The following is a 22,652-nucleotide window of genomic DNA, read 5'->3' as shown; positions in this document are numbered from 1 at the left end:
AAAGTAATTAGCATGTTAGCACTGCAATGAAGTGTTCAATTATTTTAAGTTTTGTATTCGCAAGTTAAATATTTAAAACCCAAATTTATTTTTTTACAGCTTACCAGTGTTAAAATATTTTGACTGCATTTTGGGTTTTTTTTTTTCACTCGCTGTTCCTGCCAGTAACACACTTCCAGTCCTTCAGTGACCACGTTTTAGGACAGCAGAAGAAGCCAGATAGGAATATGGGACCTATCTAATCCTTGTGATAGCTGGGGCAGTGCAGCCATGATTCTGATATGTCTGCTTCCACCTGAGCACATACTAAAGGCTGGAAGTGGTTAAAATTATTGGAAACAATTTTTGAAATTACACTAACATATTAAATGTTATATACAATTATTAATGATTTGGGTTTAGTTAAACGCATGTTCTATACCGATTACACACTGAGTCCAAGGTAATAGCCCCCAAGCCTGCACCTTGAAAAATACTGAGCAGCAATAACAGTCGGCTGTGGCAGCTTATGGATTTATGATCTTCAGGAACTAATCAGAAATCAGATTAGCCTGCTGATCCTGAGGTCCTCTGTTATTAGTTGAAAGGCCTAGTGCATTCATTTGTGACTAAGCTCCCGTTCACATGTCAAACCGCATGCCAAATCACAGCCTATTGCCGGCAGCAGCACTGTCCCAATCGGTGCGACGCTGCACTAATTTCCACAAGTAGTTCCTGTGCTATTTTTGGCGACTTCGGGGGCGATTTCATTAGACATATGTGCCTGAACCCGCACAGATGTCTTTCAATTCACCCTTGAACTCGCACTGAAATGCGGGTTTGAAATCGTGCGAGTTCAATGTGAACGAGGGCTGAAGCCCAAACAAATCTTTGCAGAGAAATAATCGGTAGCTAGCAACAAAGAGATGGAACACAATACATTGGGGGGGTGATTTTATTTAGACAAGTGGTGATTTTTTAAATTATTTTATTAGCAGTTATCAGACCTCACTATAAAGTTGATAAGGCAGAACAGCCCCTTTCTTTCAAAATATTGTGTTAGATGTTCTATTTTTCCGTTTGATTTCCTTTGTGTATAAGCTGCAGGTGGCATTGATTGCTGTCCCAATACCAGCAAAATCAGTCTCGAGCTCTGTATTGATTAAAGCACCTGAGTGATTTCTAATATCCCTTCCCTTCTTCAGCCTTCTGCGTTACTTCCCGTCCCAGCCGTTTACTTTGGCGTAGTCGTGGCTATCCTGTATTGGTGTTACGGCCTGTTTTGGTAGAGAAAGGTACACGCTGCTCTTGTCTGTCCTTCACTCTCCACCTACATGTCCCATCCTTGTAACACTAATGCATGGTCAGGTAACAGGACAGGCTGTCCGCTGCCAGAATGACTGAAATGTACTAACCATCTAACATCTGTCTGTCTCTTCTTGTGTGTGCTAAACACTTTTCTTCCAGTGACTGTCCATTTGAGTGTATGAAAAAGCCCTGCACGGAGGTCAGAGCAGTGTTCAGAAAGGCTGAAGGTCAAAGTTTGATCAGGTGTTTTAAATGCCTGTTAGAGGTGTTGCATAAGGCATTGAGCCCTGGTACAACATATCTGCTTGGCTATGAATCATTAAGCGTTATTGAATTTAAAGGGATCTCTACTTTCAAAAAAGTAATAAAGTACTTGCACCTAAATGATAACCAGGGTCTTTTTCCTCAGACTCAACTAATTTAACAGCCTCCACTGCAACCTACTGGTCTCAACTTTGGTGTGAATGCTTCCTTGCCCATGCAGAGAAAAGTGAAAAGTTCAGTTCGCTCCTCACCCCATTTCCAGCAGCTTACACCTTCCTTGCTCTCAACACTTTATAAAGCTGCCGGGACTGGGAAACAATGCCTTGTCTAAGCTTCAAATGTACCTGAGGATGCTTACACACTGATGTTGAGTCCTTCCCTGGCCTCAAGAGGCAGTGCTAGGCTAATTATGAGCACCATTGCTGTCCCATGGAAGAGAGGGAGTCACCTGCTCACCTAGAAGAGATGGGTATTTTACTTCACTCCTGGTGGCTGAACAAAGCACTGGGAGAATTCTTTTAAATTAAGTATATCCTTCTAAGGAGCATTGGAGACAAGTGCACCATTTACTTTACAATGTAAAAAGTCAGCTACTCGATGCACTCTTGATTATGAAATCCTTTCATTGGCTACATGTAAAATGACACAGCATCAGAAATGCAGCGCATTTCGACGTATACAACCTTTCTCATAGCATACACGGTATGCTATGAGGAAGGCTGTATAGGTTGAAATGGATTGCATTTGTGATGCTGTGTCATTTTACATGTAGTCAATAAAAGGATTTCTTTATCAAGAGTACACATAGTGGCAGCCTTTATACATTGTGGACTTATGCTTTTGGAGCTGAACGCCCCAGCCTGAGCACCGGTCACCAGCATTTGTATCTTTAATACTGGGGTAAGGTTGGTCATATAACCTTTTACTTTGGCTTTGCATGGGCAAAGTAAAAGTTTACTTTAAAATTCAAGGATCCCTGCAATTGAAGAGCTTTTATTTTCTCTCCTCTCCAGCAAACCAGTGTCTCTGCTCTTCCTACATCCTCAAATATCAAATGCCAGAGTTACCAGATGAGGCTGTGGTTATATCGTCTGACCATTATGTCACTTGTATGTCCTCTGACTCTTAAGAGGTAAATTCCACAGAGTCTTGATTAGGCAACCGCACGGGATCAGAGACCAGGTAGAAGAGACACAGGATGTGTATAAAAGCTGTTCTGTTGCCACGGGCCTTTCATCTTGCAGCAGCAAGACACTCCTGGCACAAGCCTTTCAATTCTTTGGTCAGGTGGTGATCTTGGTCATAAGACTGTGGCTTATTGTGACTGAAAATGGCCAGAATGGGAATTTGATCTTACGGCTTGGTTTATATTTATATAAAGCATTTGATCATCATTTGCCCACAGTACCCATGCATCACACATATGGTACATACACCCATGTCAAATCTCCAGACATTTCAACATTCTCAGAAGTCTGAGCAATGACCCTGTTCTGTGGCCACTGCTTAGAAGATGTTTTAAATGCATTTTTGAAAGTGGAAGATCCTATCAAATTGTGTTAACTTACTTTAAGCCCCTCCCTGTGCATATGTTACTGGGGATCTTTTATTATTGATAGCAGTCGCAGCTAAACTCAACTGGGGTCTACCCATCTACTGAAGCTATACCCCATGTAGCTATGATTTGCTATCTTAGTAGAATGCAAGCGGTTAAAGATTTTTCCCATTTTGTTGACAAACTGACTGCCTTTCTCAACACTATTTTTGTAATCTTTTCTTTAATACTATACATGGCTGTTGAAAGCAAATTTCTTTCCATATACTACAGAGATAATAAAGTGAATGGTTGGGAATCATACTGAATGTGAAAAAGCAATGTTATCTGTGTATGTGCATGGTTGGTTTGTATTTGCAACAGCTAATACAAACCTATATATAACTTGGATGTGTGTTTTCTTTCTCTACAGGTGTATGCTATTTCGCAGTAGTCGCTATGTGGAGTAAAAAAAACTGTAGTACAGTAACTAATTGCAACCAATCAGCAGTTGTCTTGAATATTTTGACTACTTTAGACTGCTTATTGGTTATAACTTACTGTACTTATTATTGCACTTACCTTAATATTGTCTTATTAAATAAACCCTTTTTAATTCTTTATTTATCTTTCCATCTATCTACCCACCAGTGTATTTTCCTGTTTACCCACCTGTGTACTTGACCTTCTACATATTGATCTACCTGGTCATTTACCTACCTGTCAGTCCAACTGTCTGCTTACCCATCTGTGTCTATCTAATCTTTTGTCTTACTGTGTACTTGCTCATCTACCTTCCTGTCTATCATTCTGATTTTGCTCTTAGCGTTCTGGTAAACTGTGCATTTGTCCTCTAATTCTAAGTCTGACAGAAATGTTTCCTAGGTCGCAAACAGCCTGTGAGTATTTTAAGAGCTGTTGGCATCCCTAAAGTTGCAGCCAATAATGGCCTGTAAGAAGCTTTCTTCCATGCCTAGTTATTCATTTCTATCTTGTGTGTCTTCTATTTACAGAAACCGTGGCCTTGGGTGACTGTGATGGCGGCGTTGGTAGCCGTGACCGCAGTGATGCTGTATCCCAGCCTCAGCAAAGGCTCACCGTGAGACTGCTAATCAAAGCCATGTACTGTCCTCCATCGTAGCCAGCACTGCTCACATTTGGAGAACACACACAGAAAAAAAATGGATCCTTACTCTTCCTTTTTACCTCTTAAAAAAAACCCACAAGTCTCTGAGAGAACAGAAGTAGGACCATTGCTTTAACCTGTAATATATGTAATAGTCCAACAGGGGAATAAAGATAAGACTTTATCTTACTTTAGGCAAGACTTTGCTTGCGATCTTTCATGTACCTGTTAAGTCTAGTTTGGTGGTATCGGAGATACTGTTATGGCCTTGAGCAGACTTTTGGTACCAAATTATTTATGATGTTTTGGGTTTGTGGCTGTTTTACTCTTAAACGTCTTGTAAAGATCATATAACTTTTTGCCATGGGAAACGCACACATCAAGGTATAGCATCGAGATGCTGATGGCATTTCCAGCTGTCCCATGTATCATAGAGCTGTCAATATCACACTCCTTTTAAAGAGAACCTACTGTGTCCACACTAATTTTAGTTTAAGTTCTCAACCAATATGCATCCAAGTTTGTACTGTTGTCAACCTTTTTTTTTATCCATGGGATTGTGAAAAAGCAATGATCCACGTGTCCTAATATCCACCTTAATAGAATACACACTATATTGCATTGCTTTTCAGGAATGTTTAGCAGAAGATTGAAGATGTTCAGTCATCCAGTCCAATCTGCTGGAAGGATGGACTTTGTCTTTTAAAGCTGAGCTCCAGGCAAATTTTAAAGACACAGATTAATGCAGCTCTGTATTTATTAATGCATCAATAAATTTATTTTGTACAAGCAACCAGTGTAATACATGAATTTGACTTCAGCATCAGCAGAATTTAGACTGGTAGCGGGAGGAGCATCACAAGGAGCTAGTCGGCTATGCTGCAGTGCTCGTGTGATAAGTAAATTTATGAGAGCAGAGAGGTGAGCTCATTGGTTTATTGCTTTCTATTTCACTGTCAGTCATAGGTTGGGCAGGTGGGGGAGAGAGATGAGACCTGTAAGGTAAACCTAACTGCAGAAGAGAAAAATCTGATTTGTCTGCCAGATAGGTCTGTGCTGTATGACTTACTAGATGTACAGAAACAAAAATCCTTTGGGCAGGTAAAACCACCCCCATGAATGTATTTCATCAGTGTATTTAACTATTTGCTTTGAGTTCAGCTTTTAGACTCTGAAATGATGTAGGGTGTAAAGTTGATCTTTATTTATTAGATATTTTTTGGATCATACTGTTCTGGCTTTTGAAATGTATGACTGATCACATGAATTTGAATATTAAATAATTAGATTTTTACATGCTACAGCTTGTAGTTCCATGACAGCTGAAGGAAGTGAGATTTGCCAATCTTTAATATACAGCGTTCTAATTGCAGTCATGTGATTGCTGTCAAACTTACTCTTGTTGGTGGGCTCCAGGATGGGTGGTGAGGGTGAGTCTAGAGGTAACATGTTAATTCAGGAAGACTGAATGTCTGGGCTGCCACTGATGGTTCACTGTCTGTCCTTAGTTTAAAGGGAAGCTCCAACATTTAAACTAACCTCCACCAGAAACTGGTTTTAGGGGGAGAGGGATAGGATTATGATAAATTCTTACTTTAAATGTTAGTCTTTAGCTGTACTGATCAGGTCCATATAAAATTTCTCCATCTCCTCCACATTGACTGTACTGGGAATCCTTAAACGGGGGATATGTGCAAGTGAAGGAACGAGAGCAAATTGATGGAAGATTTTCACATCAGGGATGCAAAAGGCAATCATAAATGTAAAAGTATTACCCTCCAAAGTTTTCAGTAGAGGTTTTTTTTTTCCTAAAAAATAAAAACTTTTTTTTTTTTTTGCTTTGCATAATATTATGCAGATAAAATGTCTACCAGTTATGTTGCACTGTTTTACGCTGTTAGGGCTGCCATACTATTGATGCACACTCAGGGGTTGTGTCAATTACAGCGTGGGCTCACAGGAAGTGAGATTAATGACGCTGGCTGTGATTCATCCTCTAAGTCGGCATCAATGAGCAGCATTGGAGGAGGAGAAGAGCAGCACTGGAGCACAGAGAAGATGAGGAGTAGTCCAAAACAAAATTACTTTAATTGAAGGGAATTTTAATAATATATTTCATCTTTAAAATCAACTAAAGTAGAGAGCTGTTTGCAAGCAGAGGCACTTATACTGAATTGTGCCTATTGAAATACCCTGTTAGTCTGTCTTTCACAGGGTGTCTATATTGTTTGCCCATAGCATCAGATCAGATTCACACTTAAACTAGAACTAAATTGCAGAAGCAATTTAAGGCCCCTACTTGCCTGCTCGCTGCCTTCTCCGGGGGTGCTGTATAGTCAGCTGCGTATATACAGCTCATCTTACAGCATAGTACCAAAATGACTGGCTCTTGCAATATCCCACGCTGGCCAATGAAGAGGCTCGAAGACCAGCACTCAAAACAAGATGCTGGGGAGGAAATGTTGGACAGGTGAGTATTAATACCTTTAGTTCCTCCTTTTTTGCTGGCTATAGAAGAGTTAACGGCTTGCTATGTTCTTATGAAGCACACCATTGTGTGCTGCCCTGCCAGCCTTATTGTGTCTAAGGCATTTTTTTTTTTAATTCAATGACTGCATTAAAACACTGTGCATACTGCCTTTCAGCTGTTTGGAATGTCTTAACTATGTAAATAATAATTTTGTTAAAGAACACCACTGCTAAGCCCTGTTTTGCATCTACATTAACCACATAGCGTAATCTTAATGTCACTTCAGAAGAACCACCACCCTTCTATCCAAAGTACACTATTGTTTGAGTACATCTAGGAGAGGTTTTGTTTGCTTCAGAACTGCTTCTCTCCCCCCATACAACAAGTTCATGGGAAATCCAAAAGCAGCTTGAAGCAGGTACTGAGGTCAACTGCAGGTAATATGCATCTGCAGTGAATTCTGAATGACTTTAAAAGCGTCTCAAACTGATGTCGAAAGCATTTGCTCATCAGCACAGGTTATAACAACCAAGCATGTGTAGTATTTAAAAATAAGTTACTGCATTTCAGTAAATCATGGTCAGTGCTGATGGGGGGGGGGGGAGCATAGATGAAGCATGCTTTCCGTAGTCTTCAAAAGGGCAGGCACAAATTTTCCTGGGTGTCAAGTTTAAGAATTCAGCTTATTTGCATTATTAGGAGTCCTCCCAGCCTCTGATACTGAGACGCTTCTTCTTTTTAAATTTTTGCAACTCCTCCATTGGACCCGATGGATATCTGGTGTTTTTCGACAAATCCTTGCATAAACTTCAGAAAGCCAGGACTAGTTATTAAGTAAAACAATAGCCCACACTCTCCATTGAGCAAAATTTATGTTATTTTTCATGTTTAAAAACTCCTCTGTGTTTAAACTCTTATGCTAAGATAAACTACTGGGCTAAAAACATTCTTGGACAGCTCTGATGAAAGAAAACCCTCACATTTGGCACCAAAATCACCATCAATGACTGAAGTACGATGGATCAGCAGGCGTGAAAATCCAATCCCATTTTCGACAGTAGATAAAAGGGACTGTTTTACTGTAAGATCTCATGATATCACCATTGCTGCGTGGAAATGTCTACAGTCCAAACTGTTTCCATGTGTATTCCAGACACAATCCCCCTGACATCTTCCTGTGTGTATTTTCATAGCTTATCACTACAGCTTATTGTATATTTGTCAATGGTGGTAACACATCAACAGTGCATTGTGTACATAGTGCCAGATAGCACATAAAAATTGAAGGACTTGCTGGCCTTTTAATGCTGTTGGTTCACCATGCCCTGATAAGGGGGTATGAAATGGGAGTGCTGCCTTGGTGGATATTTTATGAAGAACTGAATAGATGACATTATTTTTGCCAATGTGGAAATTATAATCTATTTATTATTGCAGATTTTGGTGGTTTTCACTCTTCCTTGTATAGTGCCCCAATTACATTGATCCTCCTCAGTCCTCACTATCACACTTATGTTAGTGTACAGATAGCATTATTGTGCAGAGATGCTTTGCAGCCAAAAAGCTATCACAAATCATACATGTTGCAAAGTACCCATAGACATTAGATCCTTCGTCCAGTACAGGCAATTTGGGTAACCCCTAGCAACAGGGGCTAAGGAAAGTTGATCAGCTTGGTTTGGGAAATTCTGTCTGATCCTCTAATTTATTGTCAGGTGTGTGGTGGCTACATGATATCTTATTCTACCACTTTTTTATGTGTGTGTGTATATATATATATATATATATATATATATATATATATATATATATATATATATATATATATATATATACATACATACATACATACATACATACATACATACATATATATACATATATATATATATATATATATATATATATATATATATATATATATATATATATAGTGTGTGTGTGTCATAGATGAGCGTAGACCCCAAAGTTTAACTGTGAGCAGACAATGGACATTTGGGCATTTACATATTCCTAGCATTAAATAAGCTTTAAAGCTAGTCCTTGACTGACCTATGTATCTGCAGCCACTGTGGAGTCTTTCTTCAAAGTCTGTGACAGAAGCACCTTAGTTTTACTTTGACTTTGGTACGTTCTAACCACTCATGTAAACACCCAACTTGAACATCTGCAATGCTTTCATTGCGAGAATTAATTTATCCATAGTGCCTGCAGCTACGGAGGTCAGTGACGGCTTATTGTAAAGCTTATTTTGCTGCTTGTAAATATTGGGGTTCTTTTTCAGTGTCTATAGCCTGGCCACAATTTAACTTATGACAAAACAATTGCCAAATAGTTGTACTCCCAAACCCATATTCCTTCCAGATATGTTTGTTTTAAAAGTACTGTATGTTTGAACTGTACAAAGAGTTCCAGTTTGCTGGAACTCCTGAAACCAGTGTGACCATTTTTACTGCTATCAAATGATTTCTATTGTCTTAAGCAATGTTTAGATTTATTCATCATTTGTAAAAATTACATAGATTATAGGCTATGGGTATTTTTAGACCAGGGATGTGTAACCTGTGAGTCAGGATTCCAACTGGAGAAGTGAAAGGTATTTGTGAAGTTCTAGACTGACATTTGTATTACATTGTTTTAGGGACTTAAAATAAAGCCAAGAACATTTGCTACATCATAGGGCTTCTATTTACCTTACAACTGCTCTCCTCCTGCAAGTCAGTGAGAATTCAAAAGCAGCTTAGGAGGTAGAATGCAGGTGAGTGTTGAATAGAAGCACCTTTGAAGGAACTGTGAAGGATCTTAAATCTTCAGTTTGTATATGAACAGTGTACAGCAAGCTTTTACAAAGAAATGGTTGATGCTTTTAAAGCAGAATAAAATGCATTAAAAACACTCACCTTGCTGTTGCTGGGTACACTAGGCCCACAGATTGATCCTGGGAAAGTTCTGGATCCCATTTCTGTGATTTCGGAAGTATTTGAGATCCTCAACTTTCCTGGGATCTTGCAAGAAGACCTACTGATGTCACCTTGTCTAGACAAGTGTGTTGGAAGATTGGTACCAATGTTTTTTTATACCATTTTCTCTTAAAGTTTGTTTGCATAATGCAGTGTTTTCACAGCAGGAGGGTGTAGCCACATAAGCACACCTTGCTTTTTGGTGCAAAGTGCACTTTGTTAAAAACAGATCTAAACGGGATTGCTGACTAACTTTAAGGCTAGGTTCACACTAATGCGAATTTGATGCAGAGAAATTTGCATGGTATGAGACACTGACCGGGTCCCAATAGCGCCGATTCACACACCTCTGCAGTGGCCGCAGAGCGGATTGCACAAGGGTCCTGTGTGTCTTTGGCTCCGCTTCAGGGCCAAATTCAGGCAAAAATTCGGCCTCTGATTCTTCCCTGAAACGAAGAACAGAGACACACACCGGACCCCTGCTGTGAGCGGTATCAGTGTGATCCCAGCCTAAAGATGTTTCAAGACATGCTGAAGCCTTCTAGCAGCATGTTTAACGTGACGGTGTACATTCTGATAAAGATTGGCGTTGAACATCTACCTGGTGCTGTGTGGGACTTTAAAGCCTTTGAACTGCTTGTAAACCTCTGAAGTTTGAAATGAACAAAGCATGTCCTTCTATAGTGTGTATTGACCCTATCCAAAGCACCTAGTGAGGTTTCTGTCTCCCCTCTCATTACCCTGCTATCTGCTTGAGTCACTTCAGATAGACGATGCAGACACCAGACAATCCAATGAGATGGCCCGGCCCCTCCCTCAGCACACAAATGGTGATGTTCAGTGTGCGACATCAGATCCCTGCCCCCTGCCTTCTACAGCTGAGAAATGCTGTCTAAATGTTGTACTTTGAATGGCTGTAGAGGTGAGGGGGCCACAGATCAATAGGTACAACTTATGTAGGAGCATTTTTTTTTATCTCTTTGTAATGCCAGAGGCCAGTCACTTCACTAGGTATATGTAAGGGTTTACAACCACTTTAACAAAAATGTTTGACGCTTTGCCTATGCATGCTGTACACTGCTTTTATACAAGCTGAAGCCCATTTGTACAAAGCTAATCTTGAATGCATCTGAAACTTGGCTCCACACACAAGCCCTTATATGCATGATTCCAAAGACACCCAATCACTTGGAGCCTGACTCAATAACGGATATGTAATTGCTGTTACACTTGTTTCCATTTCCATTGTGCTGTTTCAAAGAGCTGAAGTTCATGTGTGTCTGCTGAATCGTTTATGAGACTACAGAGCTCTAGTCATGCAAGAAGCACAGCTGCAGAAGTGGTATCCCATTGAATGTTGCCTTGAGATCAATTTTGTACTGTATTGCCTGGAGTATAAAACATAGGCAAATGTATAGGAATAGCATATGGGGGTAATACGTCTGGTGACGTTACAGGGAAGTTATGTAGCTGAAGTTCCTCTTCGTTTGCTTTGTACACACATGTAACATGCCTTCCCATTAACTGTCCACCACTGCAAGCCACCCTGACCACAACACTCATATGCCAGTGGTACTTGGTACCTCTTGTATATAGATTATTGCAAATATTGTTCTGAGATGCTAAACTTCAGAATTACATTTTTTAAGTAAATAATTGTTTTAAATCTATTTTGTAAAGATATAAAGGTTCCATAGAATCTCTGGAGCACAGATTACAGATTAAACTATTTGCACTAACAATTGTGATGTGCATGATTTAATAAATAACTTTACTCTGGAATCTCTATGTGGAATTTTTTTTGGATGGGGGTGTTCAATTTATCAGTGTGCTAAAATGAATCTTGCTACTAATGTAAAATGAAGACTTCATTAAGGACCCCATTTATAAAGCAATATGGCTTTGCTGGAGCAAGACCCCTGTTTGTGATTTACAAATGTGCATTTTATTGAAGTAGACAGAGTGTCTGTCTGCTTAATTTATTTCATTACAATGTTTAAACTAAAAAAAAAAAAAAATAGAGCTCAGTCACATGTTTTGCCAAGTAGGACTTCCATTCTGTGTTCACTGCAGCATAACGCAGCAAGAACTTAGTGGGACATCATAGACTCCTCAATGCAGAATGCATTTTATGAATGGCTGGGCGTCTGTCATATCTGCTCTCAATTATGAATGGGCCCCTAAATCATGAAAATGATATATATGAATAGTATAGTGGTCACTTTACTTCATCTGCATGCTTTTTTTCCTCTACATATGCACTTGGGAAAGGTAAAGCATATTTTATAAATAAAATAACAGAGCTCTTATGCTTGCTTATCTCCATAGACGTGCTGGATGTGCCTGGACACACCTTTGTCACCCCATGTGCATTAGCATTATCCAGGGACGGCACCAGGTGGGTGACTGGGGGTGCCAGGGTAAATGACCCCATTATATTAAAGGCTAGATTCAACTTTAAGGACGTTACGCCTGAATTTTTATGCTCCCAATCAACTGTCTCCCGCCACCAGAGCCTCCTCCCTGTGACAGCAGGTGGCGTTCATGTGTATTTGAGCTTTGGGGTGCACATCCTAATTTTTTTTTCCTGGACCCCCCTGGCGATTTGACATTGCAGCTTGCAAGGAGTCAGCTGCATTGATAGCCACCGCCTGTCTCTGGCTCCAAATATTCTCCTGAGATAAGGACTGGCAAGAGAAAAGCAGATGGTGGAGGGGGCATGTTCACCTACTGTTCCTCTTGCCAGATTTGTCTCCGTTAAGTGCCTTGGGACATGAGACAAGTGCTGTGCATATCAATATAGCTGTCTAATTGTTACCCACGATAAATGTTTAAGGGTCCCCGCTCAGGTGGTCAAGGTTCACTGAGTTGGATGCCGCTGCCAAGTGAGGGTGCAGGCTGAGGAAAGGTTCGCCCAGACCCATAGCATGCTGCAAAAACAGAGGTATTCCGGCCGCGGCACACCTCATCCGGCCCGAGTGGTAAGCAGGTAAAAGCAGCCTCAACTCAGTTCATCTAGACCATGTCTCCAACATCTTTCACCCCACCCCTGGAGTTTGGGATGAAACATGTTGGAGACATGGTCTGGATGAATTGAGCTGAGGTTACTTTAAAACATGTCTTGTTGTTCGATGTGTTGTTGGACTGGGGTAGGGGGGCACCCTGTCCGACCATATAGCTAGCCTTCAACAGCATTTACAAAGATGGGGGCAGAACACTGCAATAAAAAAATGATACTGCTTTAGGGCTGTCATTCTTGGTTCATTTTTTGTCACTGAACTGGAATAAAAATGTAGCCATTAAAGTCCAATTGTAGCTTTTCTTTTTTTTTTTTTTTTTTTTTTTTTTTTTTTTTACAAATTTTTTATTTATTTAGTCAAAGGGAAGGGTCCATGGACACTTGATACAATACAGACATATGTTCAACATGTACCTTACAGTGAAGAATATAACATCATTAAACAAGAAATGATTAAGTGGTATTGTACATACATTGTCTGGCTTAGAAAACCATGTAGTCCTCCCTTATCATTTTATTTGAAAAATAAAATCAAACCTGTCCCTGTGTAAAACACAGCAAGAACAGAAGGAACAGACGGAAAGGAAATTAGGAAGTTGGAATATAGAGTATAAGAAAAAGCAAGATAGGTTAGGATGGAAAAGGGTGGGGGGGGTAGGGGAGGGGGTAGAGATGGAGGATAATGTGACGTCACAAGTTTTTATGTCTGTTACCGAGAAAGAAATACGCAGATGACTTATGTAACACCAACAGGACGCTGTATTTGACATAGGGGTCTATCTTCCAATTTCTTAATCTCCCTCTGTATCTGGGGTACCAAATAAGTCTTTGCCTTCCTCCGAGTAGACAAACATGTTCCAAAGTGACCATGTTTTTGAGTATTTCTCCTGTTGGTTACGAGCTGACAGGATGAGATCTTCAAATTTATTGATTTCCTGAACTTTTCTGAGCCACATTCTAATCGTCGGAGGTTGAGAGGATTTCCACTTAAGCGGAATGCAAGCTTTGGGGGCATCAAGTAAATGGCGAATAATTGATTTTTTATAAGTTTTTGCCGACACCTCTGACATATGAAGGAGGTAAAAGGCCGGGTCGTCTGGTAATTGCCGGTCTGTAAATTTCTGCATAATATTTTTGACTCCTAACCAATATTGTTTTATATCGGGGCAGTCCCAAAACACATGGAGTAATGTACCTCGTTCCTCCTGGCATCTCCAACACCTATCGGAGGACGCCGGGAATATTCTACTTAATTTCTCGGGCGTTCTGTACCACCTGGTCAGGATTTTGAAGTTGGTTTCTTGTGTTTTCGTACATATGGAAGATTTGTATGTAAATTGAATAATACGTTGCTTCTGTTGTGAGCTGAAGGTATAGTTTAAGTCTCTTTCCCAGTCCGCGATATGTTTTAGTGAATAGGTGTCTGGGGGAGTGATCAGAAGGTTGTACATGCACGACAGTGTATGTGCTAAAGTCCCTTCTGTAGAACAGATTTCTTCCAATGTTGTGAAGGGTTGGTCAAAGTTTTGTGGTGGAGGGAGGGATCTGAAGAAGTGAGTAATCTGGAAGGCGTTTAAGAATTTTAATTGGAAAGTACCCGTGGGGTTCATGAGTTCTTCTAAGCTGGGCCATTTTTTTTGTTTTAGGAAGTGAGAAGCCTGGGTAAAGCCTGACGCCATTAATTGTTTAAATTGATCCTCCTGGTATCCCGGGGTAAAATCAGGGTTCCCCAAGATCGGGAAGAGTGGCGAGTTTGTGGATGAAATAGATCCCTTTTTAATCAGGAGGGCACATACTTTCATCGTGTGTCCAATAACAGGGTGGAATTTTATATCTTTAGGTAGGGAGTCGTAACACCAAGGTGCCCTAGTCAGAGGAATAGAGCTCTGACTCTGCTCAATCTGAGTCCATAATTTGAGGGGATTGTGCCTGTTCCAGTCCACCAGTCTTCCAAGATGAACTGCTTGGTAGTACTTGCGAACATCCGGAACTGCTAGACCTCCATACTGCTTTGTCAGCGAAAGTTGTGATCTCTTCAATCGGGGGTGTTTGTGGGCCCAGATAAATTCAAAGAACAATTGTCGTATATGTCGGAAGAAGGTGGCTGGGATATGTATGGGAAGAGCCTGTATGAGATATGTGAATTTTGGAAGTATGCTCATTTTTAATATATTGCAGCAGCCGAACCAGGAGTGTAAGCCCGACGACCATTTTTTTAAGAGAGCATGTACCCTAGATAGAAGAGGTGGGAAATTCAGGTCGAATATCTTTGATATGTGTGTTGGGATAGTAGTACCTAGATACGTCAGAGCTGTGTTGTTCCATTTCAGTTTAAAATTTGTCTGGACTTGTGTTTTGAGAGACTGTGAGAGGTTAATACCCATCACCTCTGATTTTTGAAAATTAATTTTGAGGTTGGAAAGGGTGCCATATATTTTGATTTCTCTAAGGAGGTTTGGAAGGGATATCACAGGGTTGGTAAGGGAGAATAACATGTCGTCTGCATAGGCTGAAATTTTATGTTGAGAATTTCCAACTGTTATACCACTAATGTCTGGGTTTCTGCGAACTGTACAAAGAAAGGGCTCCAGTGACAGGGCGAAAAGGAGGGGAGAGAGCGGACACCCCTGTCTTGTCCCATTTGATATGTGAAAAGGATCTGATAAGACACCATTCGCTCTGACCTGGGCTGTGGGTTTACAGTATATCGATGAGATCCGTTGAATCATTTGATCTCCAAATCCGACATAGGTTTTCTCCGCGTCCATGCCCAAAAATACACAAGGAATTTGGGATTTATTTATTATATGTAGTAAATTAAGCACTTTGGTGGTGTTATCCTTAGCCTCTCTACTGGGAACAAATCCCACTTGATCTAAGTGGATCAAGTGTGGTAAGTGTTGTTGAATTCTGTTTGCAAGGATTTTTGTGAATAATTTGAGATCTGAATTGAGCAGTGATATCGGTCTATAGTTCCCGCAGGAGGAAGGGTCTTTCCCTTCCTTTGGAATCGCTGCAATGTGGGCTTGCAATGACTCCACCGCAAAGGGAGATGTGGGGCCTACCGAATTAAATAATTTCACCATGTATGGGCTTAGCGCTGATATAAAGGTTTTATAGTACAATATGGTCAGTCCATCTGGGCCAGGAGCTCTCCCAGGTTTGGATGAAGCTATTGCCCCTTGTATTTCTTCGCTTGTAATCGGGTCTTCTCAGGCTTCCCTGGCAGATTCGGGCAATTTAGTCATCTGAGAAGAGGTCAAGTACTCTTGTATGGCCTCTTGCTTTCGGGGGGCCCCAGGTATGTTGTAAAGAGTTGAGTAAAATTTTTGAAATTCACTAGCAATGTCATGAGGTTTGGAAATTTTAGTTCCTTGCGGTGAAGATATGTAAGGTATGTAAGTTGCCAGTCTTTGGTCTCTTAGGGATCGTGCTAGTAGTTTGCCGTATTTGTTACCCGATTCGTATGACATTTTCCTACATATCTGAATCGATGCTTTGGCTTTAAATTGTAAAAGGTCATTAATTTGCGATCTGCAGGTAAGTAATTCTGTCTCTATGGGAGGAGATGGGGATTGTTTATGAGTTATTTCTAATCGTCGGAGGTCGTCTAGCAGTGAGTTGAGTTGTTGGGTCCATTGTTTTTTAATTCTTGAGCCGTGTTTAATGAGTATTCCCCTTATGACTGCTTTGTGAGCTTCCCACACAATGCCGGGGGTACAGTCTGCTGTGTCATTTGTTTGGAAGTAATACTGAAGCTCTCTGGTTATCTCTGCTATTACTTCGGTATCATGTAAGAGGCTTTCGTTCAGCCTCCAATATTTTGTTTTTGAAGTAAGAGAATCAGTGAGAGCATAGGAGAGGGAGATTGGCGCGTGGTCAGACCACGTGATAGAACCTATTGTGGAGGTCCTGACAGAGTGAAGTTGTGAGTGTGGTATAAGGAAGTAGTCAATTCGAGAGTACACCTTGTGTGGGGTTGAGTAGAAGGTGTAATCTCTTTCTGTAGGGTGTAAAATACGCCAAACGTCCACTAGTTGCGCTTTATGTAGGACCTGATCAATGCGTTTACAGGAGCCAGGAGGAACGGTCGAAAATTTCGAGGACGAGTCTTCCATAGGGATCATGGGAATATTTAAATCACCTCCTAAAATCATCTGGCCCTCAGAAAAGTTCAGCAATTTTTCGATAGTTTTCTCAAGAAAGACATCTTGGTGGGAATTAGGAGCGTATAGGTTAGCCAGGGTCACCTTCACCTCTCCAATCTTGCCTTTTAAAAATAGGAAACGACCTGCTGGGTCTGCTATTGTATCTAGGCAAGTCCAAGGGACTCGGCTGGAGAATAAAATAGATACTCCTTTTGATTTGCTTTCCAGATTTGTAGCATGATAAGCTAATGGAAACGTGCGGTTCTTAAGTACAGGCAATTTGTCTTCTCTAAAATGGGTTTCCTGTAAAAGGGCGATGTCTGCTTTATGTCGGTGTAGGTCATGTAACAACATGCGCCTCTTTTCTGGGATGTTTAGGCCTTTGGTGTTCAAAGATATCACGTTAATAACCTCCATTGTGGTGGAGAGGGGGGGATAAGGGTGAAGGAGGGGGGTAGGTAGAAGTAAGGATTGAGTTTAGAAGAGAGAATAGGTTAGTGGGTAAGATGGAGGAAGAGTAGAGAGAGGAGAAAGAGAAAACAGTAATTAGAGCACCCTATGGAGGGATATTACACTTCAAACTAATGAAGAGGCACTTTAAGTGCTGAGACGCTCCCCAGAACCAGTCTGGGTAACGAGCGAAAACCTAAGCGGGTTTGTGGAAAGGATCAGCCAGTGAGGTGCTCACTGACCATCCTTCCCCGCCCCAAGTGTGAGGTGTTGTGAGAAACTGATGTGATGACGGCAAACAGTCTGCAACAGGCATGTAAAGATCTAACAGACATATAATAACAGTAAGCAGTATATTTATAAAAAATTAAAAAAAAAAAAAATACAACCTATTTAGTGTGATATGTGCCCCATGTTCTATAGAAATAAAATATGTTACTCCGACACAGCGTAAGTATGAAACCAAACAGATATAACATTCATACCATGAACTACTCCTTATCTCACTGAATAACATCTGGAGGCATTTACTCTAAGCCTGTTCCCTGTTATTGATCATGAAGGGAAGGAAAGCAAGAACTCTAGCATAGGGACTACCAAGTCTGCCCTTTCTACCCAAGTCTCTTGACAGTGTACATTTTGCCCATCTTACACGACAGACCCGGAGGGTTCACCCTACGGAACCTCTCTAGTGTTCATCAGGGAAATTTTCTCAGATAATGTAATAGTCTCTGAGGAAAGTGTCCAGCAACATAGGTAAAGTTCATACCGATCTGTATATGTAATGAAATAGAATAGTTAAGTCTTACCACTGAGACTTGAGTGCCAGAGATTTTCCCAGGAATGTCCGTGTTGTTCCGTACTAGACCCCGGGCGGAGCGGCACCAGAGTTCTGCCACGTCAGCCTCGGTCGTGACTTCGTCATAGCCAACAAACCGGGGTTATCAGCAGTAGATCGATAAGAACGGTGAGCGGAGGGTTAAGGTCCCCAGCCGATGCTGTTAGTTCCTTCCTCTTTCCATGTAGGGGGGGTAAAACATTTTAACAGTTGAGCAGTAGGTCTTAGTCATACCTCCGAGTATAGGGGTGAAAGAGCTTTAGCTGTGTGCGGATGTCCTCTCCGGGCAGCACTTTGTTAGAAAGATCATGACTCCCGAGACCCCTCAGCAGAGGGTGATCGATTTCTCCTCCTGGATCGCTGTCGGCGGGGGAGTTGATTGGGAGGATGAGCGGAAGATCCTGGCCGACCTGTGTTACGAGGAAGGATGGTCAACCAGTTTGGAACCTGAATCGGTTCCACTCCCAGAAACACAAAACAGGCTGGTAGGTCTGCAGGAGAACGCAAGGTGAAGGAGGTAGTAGATTTGCGGATTATAACCGCCAAGGGAAATCCCCAGCGGTATGTGCAGTTCTGTGTTCTGGCAAGGTCTAATATTGGTCTCAGCAAGGCTCTTCTCTGCAACGTGGCTCTTGAGAGATCAGGGAGAATTTTAATTCCTGCGCCATCAAATTCTACTGCTCCGTGTTCCCAGACTTTCCGCAGTATAAGTTCCTTTTGATTGTAGTGATGTACTCTACAAAGTACATCTCTTGGTCTGTCTGGGTCTTGTGATTTAGGCCCTAGAGTTCTGTGCACTCTATCCAGCTCTAGGGAAGGTGGTGAAGCCCCTAGAACTTCCTGGAAGATGGCATTCACTGTCGCTGCCAGGTCTTCCGCTCCGGTAGCTTCTGGAAGGCCCCGCAGCCTGAGGTTGTTGCGTCGGCTGCGGTCTTCCAACTCTTCTAAGTGAAGCTGGAGGTCTATGGCCGTATTCGACTGGGAGACCTGTGAGCATTCTAGGGTTTCGATCCGTTGTGTGAGAGTTGAAATCGTAGTTTCTCCAGCATCCACGCGGTTCGTGAGAGCATGCAGGTCCTCTCTAACCTCCTGGATGTCTCTGTTGTGTGCCTCTTCAATGCGGAGGATGAGGGCTTCTATGTCCGACTTGGTCGGGAGTGCTTGCAGGATCTCTCGGATGTCGTCTGACACTCCACTCGGCTGGAAAGACATGCTGGCCATGTTTGCAGAGCAAGTTCTCTGTGTTTCTCGGGGACAGTCTGTGGAGGCGGCTGAGGTGGATGAGCACGGAGAGTCCGGGATAGTAATTCCAGGTGAACGAGGTGCACGTGGCGCGGCTAATATGGCGCCCGGAGATACTCTCTGAGGTCCGCGAAAATATCTTTGAATTCCGTTTCGTGGAGTAGAGGAATAGTTGCCTCCTGCTACTGATCTTGTTCGGTAATGTCTAGGGGTTATCATGCCTCTCAGATGTTCGGATATTGCCGTCAGTTTAGCGGGGCAGATCGGGGTGGCCAGGAGCTCTCCTCAAATGCGTCCTCACTCGGCCATTGCTAAGCCACGCCCCCATCTGTAGCTTTTCTTTAATTCAAATAGAATGAGTTAATGAGCAGTGACATTATATAATGTATAATATTTGTATAATGTAATATTTACATTTTTATGGCTAATTGAATCCTACAGAGATATCAAAGTGCTAACTTCCCATATAAGGCCTTGGCGAGAACTGCTGCTCTACGTAATGTAAATACAGCTATCTTTTGCAGAGGTACAACATGCCTACTTGCTAAAACAAAAGGTGCGCTTTCCAATCAGCATGGTATTTGAACTTTGCTGTTTGGAGAACCTTGACACAGTGGGAGGCATATCTCACTGATACAGAGAAACCATTGCTTATGCACAGAGATCAGCAGCCTAATGTGGGAAGGGAACACCAAAGGCTTGCTGTGGGGATCAATTGGTCTCATTTACAAACTTAATTAGCTTAATGAACCACCTCCTGCCAGCTTAAACATCCTGCCACCTGAGCATGCACAGATCAGTGTACATTGTTAAAATATTGTGAACAGGAAAGTAAGACTCCTCCAGCCCAAAAGATATAGTATTTATCTTTTGCAATGAAAAAAGCCTGCTGGTTTCAAATGTTTCATTTTTGTGTAAAGTTCCACGTTAGGCAGGGACAAAGACGATCATCTTGGGGATTGGAATTTTATAAACAAAATGAGTAACAGTAGATGTTATATTTCTGTCTTGACAGTTTTCAAGTATGACATAATACTAGAAATTGTTTTTGTGCCTGAGCAGTTTATTACCTATTTTTTGTCTGTTGAAGCCTAACACAACTCAACTTTGTTATGACAGTATTGTATGGGCACTAGGGCGCTGAAAGAGTTGGCTTCTTATAGATACTTGCTATTGAAAGTGTAACTGCGCTGATCTCAAAAATATTAAATAAAATCTTACCACAAAGCACGTGAACAAATGTGATGCAGTAATTGTTTGATGCATTACATGTGATGCATCAAACAATTACTACAAAAAAACTGCATTTCCTCAATCCTGCATGGTGTAGCAAAAACAATAAAAAATAGAACAAAATAAAAAGTGATGATAATCAATAGATGAACAGTCCCCTTAATCCTCGGTATATATGGAATATCCAAATCCTGCATGCACAAATTCACATCCGTGACTGGACTAAACTTTTCACCAATTCCTGCGACACCATCACCATCTGAAATGGGCACTCACCAGAAACAAGTAAAAAATGCGCATTTGGTTTATGCTGGGTTAACCACCATTTTCTGAGATCGGCGTTCAGTCCAAGCCTCGACCTGGTGCCGCACCAGATCGAGGCTTGAGCCGCACGCCGATCTCGGGACATGGAAAACGGCGCTAGCTACCTCTAAAAATAACCGCTGGACTCAGTGCGGGTCTAAAGGCACTTTTCTTGTGAGTGTACATCTGCATACTTATTTTTATTGTCCTAAATACATTTTTAAACATTTTGCGCTATGATGGTTGTCTGCTTCCCATGAGATACCAAGATTAATATGGAGGTGTAAGGGTTAACCGTTGGCAACCAGTTTGAGAATTCCTCAAGAGAGTGGAGTGGTTAACCCAGCATAAACCAAATGCGCATTTTTTACTTGTTTCTGGTAAGTGCCCATTTCAGAAGGTGGTGGTGTCTCACAAATTGGTGAAACGTTTATTCCAGTCACGGATATGAATTTGTGCATGCAGGATTTGAATGTTCCATATATACAGAGGATTAAGGGGACTGTTTATTGATTATGATCACTTTTTATTTTATTCTATTTTTTATTGTTTTTGCTACACCATGCAGGATTGAGGAAATGCAGTTTTTTGTAGTAATTTTTTTGAGATCAGCGCAGTTACACTTTCAATAGCAAGCCTTTTTTATACCCCACATTACTGATGGGGGACTCATAACTGCAGCAGATCAAATTTAAATTTAAAGACACAGTCACCTATATATAGATATATTTTGTGCTGGTGACACACATTTTTTCATTCCTATAGATACTGAATCATTTTTGATATTTCCTGGTGAGTTCATCCCTCTTGGGAAGTGCCCCACCAAAACTGAAATTTGATGCAAAATTTGACTTGTATCTTAGTGCAGAATTCTGGGAAAAATCAATGAGCCAATCACACAAGCAGGGAATTACATTTTTGGAGGCATTCTGTATGCCAAAAGTCTACAAAATGCCTTTAGGTCACCATAAAGCATTGAATTTTCCTGAAAATACAGCCGTTGCAGATTGAAAAGGAAAGGTAATTTTTTAATAAACATAGCTTCTGTAGCAATTGTATTTTTTTTTTTTTTTTGCCAATACTTCTTTTGCATAAAGGTGGAGTTTCCCTGTAAGGTAACTGGATACAACCAAGTGGATTAATTATTGACATACAGTATCTCACAAAAGTGAGTACACCCCTCACATTTTTGTAAATATTTTATTATATATTTTCATGTGATAACACTGAAGAAATTACAGTTTGCTACAATATAAAGTAGTGAGTGTACAGCTTGTATAACAGTGTAAATTTACTGTCCCCTCAAAATAACTCAACACACAGTCATTGATGTCTAAACTGCAAAAGTGAGTATACCACTAAGCGAAAATGTCCAAATTGGGCCCAATTAGCCATTTTCTCTCCCCAGTGTTATGTGACTTGTTAGTGTTACAAGGTCTCAAGTGTGAATGGGGAGCAGGTGTGTTAAATTTGGCGTTATCGCTCTCACTCTCTCATACTGGTCATTGGAAGTTCAACATGGCATCTCATGGCAAAGAACTCTGAGGATCTGAAAAAAAGATTTGTTGCTCTACATAAAGATGGCCTAGGCAATAAGAAGATTGCCAAGACCCTGAAACTGAGCTGCAGAACGGTGACCAAGACTATACATAATCTAGAGTGGGTGACTCGGGACAAAGAAGGCAAATTTATTAAATACTTTCTTCAGCTCTGTGTATACAAAAGAGCATGGGGGAGCTCATGTCCAGAATGGGGGTGGTAGTGATACAGCCCCGAAT

At 41.1% G+C, this 22,652-nt stretch overlaps 1 protein-coding gene across 12 annotated transcripts in view; it reads left to right on the top strand.

Annotated features, from left to right (window-relative positions):
* The window catches only part of SLMAP (sarcolemma associated protein), a 236,753-nt gene extending 225,330 nt beyond the window's left edge, over positions 1-11,423 (top strand). For 9 of the 12 annotated variants that reach the window (XM_073592240.1, XM_073592238.1, XM_073592236.1 and 6 more), the window contains one exon: positions 4,099-11,423. In XM_073592240.1, the coding sequence (XP_073448341.1) occupies positions 4,099-4,188 (90 nt within the window). In that variant the 3' untranslated portion in view covers positions 4,189-11,423. Of the gene's footprint in view, positions 1-1,184; positions 1,275-4,098 lie in introns of all 12 variants that reach the window. The other 3 variants (XM_073592237.1, XM_073592234.1, XM_073592244.1) reach the window with 1 other exon arrangement.
* Positions 11,424-22,652: the final 11,229 nt, after the last annotated feature.

Source organism: Aquarana catesbeiana, linkage group LG07 (genome assembly GCF_042186555.1).
Source record: "Aquarana catesbeiana isolate 2022-GZ linkage group LG07, ASM4218655v1, whole genome shotgun sequence".
Taxonomy (NCBI): domain Eukaryota; kingdom Metazoa; phylum Chordata; class Amphibia; order Anura; family Ranidae; genus Aquarana; species Aquarana catesbeiana.
Note: the sequence above shows the minus strand (reverse complement) of the source record. Positions and strands in the feature narration are given on the sequence as shown.